The sequence below is a fragment of the Centruroides sculpturatus genome, unplaced genomic scaffold, assembly GCF_000671375.1.
Source record: "Centruroides sculpturatus isolate CEXI.00-Female unplaced genomic scaffold, Cexi_2.0 scaffold58, whole genome shotgun sequence".
Lineage (NCBI taxonomy): Eukaryota > Metazoa > Arthropoda > Arachnida > Scorpiones > Buthidae > Centruroides > Centruroides sculpturatus.
The window spans coordinates 155199-159399 of record NW_019384407.1 but is presented as its reverse complement, the minus strand read 5'-3'; the positions used below and the strand labels follow the sequence as shown (position 1 = coordinate 159399).

Genomic DNA, 4201 nt, shown 5'->3' with positions numbered 1-4201 from the left:
CTCGCCCAGGAAGTAAGGCATCTGTGGAGGATGGAAAGGGTGCTTATTGTACCTGTTGTTCTCTCCTGTACAGGTGTGATACCACACACACTACACAAAAGCCTGGGAACATTACAATTGAATAGAAATACATACATCACACTACAGAAGGCCACTATATTGAATACATGCCACATTGTTAGGAAATTCCTGAATACTGACACTGACACTGACACTGACACAGACACACTTATTTAATTTTAGTTTTGTTTTGGTTGCTATGCCTTGACTCTGGTCCGGCATAGTACACAGCCACCGGTTTAACCGAGTATAACCCACTGAACCCAACATAATAATAATAATAATAATAATAGACATTTGATAAGCATTAATGAAGTAATTACCTGAGCAAATAAGTATTAGAAATTATAAAAAATAAATACAGTACATATTAAAGCCAAATGATTATCAAATTAAATCAGGCTACATTTCTGCTACTGATGATTATTAAATACTGAGTAATTTGGCACTAGAGATAGGCATTAGGCATAAACTCTTATTGAATTTTAATTTAATAATTATAATTAAATTAATTTTTATTGAATAATTTTATTTATGCATCTGCAATGTATAAATTTTATATGCTTAAATTCAAATATAAGCAAAGATTATTTAATTATATTTAAAATTTATGTTTTAAAAATAAAAGATGTTTAGTAAGAATAAACATATATATTCTGCTGTTTATTCTTAAATTATATATATAATTTTAACTTCATTTACATTTGTTTTTATATTTTTAAGGAAGATGATGGAATATACTGTTATTACATTAAAAAAGACAAGCTTTATTTTATGATGATTACTAAAACTAAAATGTTTGAATTGACAGCTGTGGAATTCTTAGATAAGTAAGAACTATAATAATTCATTAAATATTTATATACATAGAGCATTTTTTTAAAGTTTTAATCTTATATCCTACTTTTATATAATTTGTTACAGATTTTATTGTCTGCTAGGAGACTTTTGTGGACTGATAACAGAAGACACGGTTTGCAAGAATCAAGCTTTAATTTTTGAACTGATGACTGAAATAATTGTAAATATGTAACTTATTACATTTGTTTTTTAACTATATATAACAAATTTATAAAACAGCTATTTTTAAAACTGTTTTGTTAATGACCTAGCAAAGTGATTCACCAATCAACATAAATAGCCTACAAATTCTTTAATCATAAAAAATATTAGTCATAGCAAAATATATATTTTTACACTCATCTTATTTTTATCAGTTCATGAAAGCTACAAAAGTTTAATATTAATCAAAACAATTTTGATTTCGCAAATTACTCAAACATTTGTATTCGTATTGTAATCAGGAGAAATGTGTAATATAAATATGAAATTAAATAACATATTATTAGATATATAAATAATAAAGCATTAGTCATAATATATTAAATATGAATTTTCAATTTTATTAGAATGGCTGATTAGAAATAAATGCATATATAATAATAAGATTTATATATCAAAATAAAATTTATATTAATTTTACTTGATTTTAAAAGGATTTTGGTCATATTCAAACTACTAGCCTTAATCAGTTACGGCATTTTATCTACAGTGATCCAGTTGTAATAAGAAAATCATTGGAAAGAAACATTGCAAGAAAATCTGGCCCAGTAATTATTACAGTTTTATATATATTATATTACAGTAAGATAGAATTACAGTTTCAATAATTAAAACTTTAAAAATTTGATTAGTTTCAATATAAGCTTTGATCTTTATTATCAATTAATTTGCAATAAATAACTGTAGACCTCATTGGCTTTTCCATTATAATTACAGATCATTCACATACCTTTTCAACTTTTTATTCAATCAATGCAAAATTTTTCAGAATGCATTTCAGCTTGTTCAAAAGCCCTCTTCAGTTGGATAACATATATATACATTCGACACTATGGTTTAAATAAACATCTATAAAAGAATCTGACAATCCGACAAATGATGAATCTGTAATTATAACGGAAAAGCCAATGTAATTTTTTGCAATTTATTGCAAATTAATTTGAATAGTTTGTTATTTATTAAAAAATGTTTTTTGTTTTAATTGTGAAAATATACTTTGAATGAAAATACTTGATATTATTCCAAAAATAATTTTAAAATTTATTTAAAAATCTTATAAAATTACTTTGTAAATAGAGAATTAATTTCATAATTTTTTCCTTTGTGTACTGATAATGACTAGAATTTTATTATTATTATTCCTATTTTCTACTGAAAATAATTTGATTATTTTATTAAGTGACTGTTATAATGGAAAGAAAGATATTTTTAAAATCTTAGAACACAAGTATTAGTTTGTAAAGCTTGGTATAAAAAGTTGCTTTTTAAACTAATTTTATTTGATTTTCATTGTATACAATATTGTCTTATACCACAATTTATGGTATTTTTTACATATTGCTTTATGTCAAATTATTTATAAAAATTACTATTAATTAANAATTTAATTAGAACAGAGAAATAAAGAATTATTTTTATCAGCTGATGTTGGGCTGCAATTTTCAAAAATTTCAGACCAATAAATTCTTACTGGCATCTGCTGTCTGTCCTTTCATAATTTCAAGAACAGAGTTAAATGAAAGTTAAGACCAGATGTGGAAAGCTTGGGACAGGAGCTCCGATTAACTGTATATGAACTTCTGGTTTGGACCTGAATTTCATATTATTTCAATTCAATAATTTTTTCTTGAAGAGTTAGATAGATGACTGGCATGACTCCACTGTTAACAGGAAAAGTATGATGTACAGGGGCAAGAAACTACTAAAATTGAGAGCATTCTGATGTAAAATTGCAGCCAGGCATTTTGGTGATGTCACAATATATAATTGCTTGTTGGATATTAACTTGTTCTGTATACAATATTGTCTTATACCACAATTTATGGTATTTTTTACATATTGCTTTATGTCAAATTATTTATAAAAATTACTATTAATTAAAATTTTAAATAGTGCTTACTGCCAAAAGATCATTATTACTTTACTGAAAAAATATCCCAAAACTTGTTTTTTTTAGTTTTTAATCATAGGATGTCAGATAATTTGTTATAGTAAAAATACAAATGATATTTTTATAGTAAGGATTGTTTTACAGTAAAAAAATGAACTACTAAATATTATGAGCACTTTATTTTTTCTCAGATTCTACATACTTTTGGCTACTTTTTCACATAGTTTCTGTTGTTGTTTAAACATTTATCATAACATGAAACCAGTTTCTGTAGACCTGGATCATAGAGAATTCTGTAGACCCCATCTGAGAGGATAACCATTCCTGCACCATTGTTTTCACTTTGTCAGTTTGGAAGTGCTTGCTGGCAACGAACTTTTTTTATATGTAGGAAGACGTGTAGTCTGTCAGTGCCAGGTCTGGGCTGTATGGAGGGATGATTCAATTGCTGCCACCCAAAAGATTTGGACAGGAAGCCAATAACAGACCTTATTTCACAGGTGGTTAGCTGCTTAATATTAAACATTTCCATCACACAACATGAAAAGCACATGCTGACAATGTGATTCAAAATGGCGTCCATTTGTGTTCATGGGATGCCAGGAGACACTGTGCATGTGCAAAATTACAAACAGGCATGTTTTAAAAGGATATCGACAAACAATTCTTACTTAAAAAAATCCCTTGTAAAATTTTATTTTTTTATTTTTCCTAAATTACGTTTTGAGCGATATTTGATATTTTTATCAAAAGCTTTCATAACAATAATTAATTATACAACTGCAGTCTGTTGTAAAAAGTTTAAATTTTATAAGAACGTGTACATGATTAATGAAGTTAGTAATTATTATATAATTATTCTATTTATTATGTAATTTGGTCTGCTTATAGAAATTAAAACATATTAAAACACATTTTGAATTTTTGTACTAACTTTATAAATAATTTAATGTATATGATCTTTATGGTTTATAGCAGAATAAAACTTTTTGCAAGTTTTAGAGGAATAAATTTAACTATATTCTTACAGTAATAATTTTTTTAATAGTTTGGACTAGAACAAATTTCTACTAGTAGTAATGCATCCAATAGACCATTAGTGAAGTCAAGATCTCATCAAGTAAATAGTTCTTTTTCTTATCTTAAATTATAGTAAATAATACAGTAGAGCATCGATTATCCGACTCA

The 4201-nt window shown here is 26.0% G+C and overlaps 1 protein-coding gene across 1 annotated transcript in view; it reads left to right on the top strand.

Annotated features, from left to right (window-relative positions):
- The window catches only part of LOC111618889 (AP-4 complex subunit mu-1-like), a 6705-nt gene extending 2504 nt beyond the window's left edge, over window positions 1-4201 (top strand). The window contains exons 3-6 of the mRNA XM_023360513.1: window positions 784-890; window positions 985-1081; window positions 1557-1670; window positions 4062-4201. Coding sequence (XP_023216281.1) covers window positions 784-890; window positions 985-1081; window positions 1557-1670; window positions 4062-4166 — 423 coding nt within the window. The 3' untranslated portion in view covers window positions 4167-4201. The remainder of the gene's footprint in view (window positions 1-783; window positions 891-984; window positions 1082-1556; window positions 1671-4061) is intronic.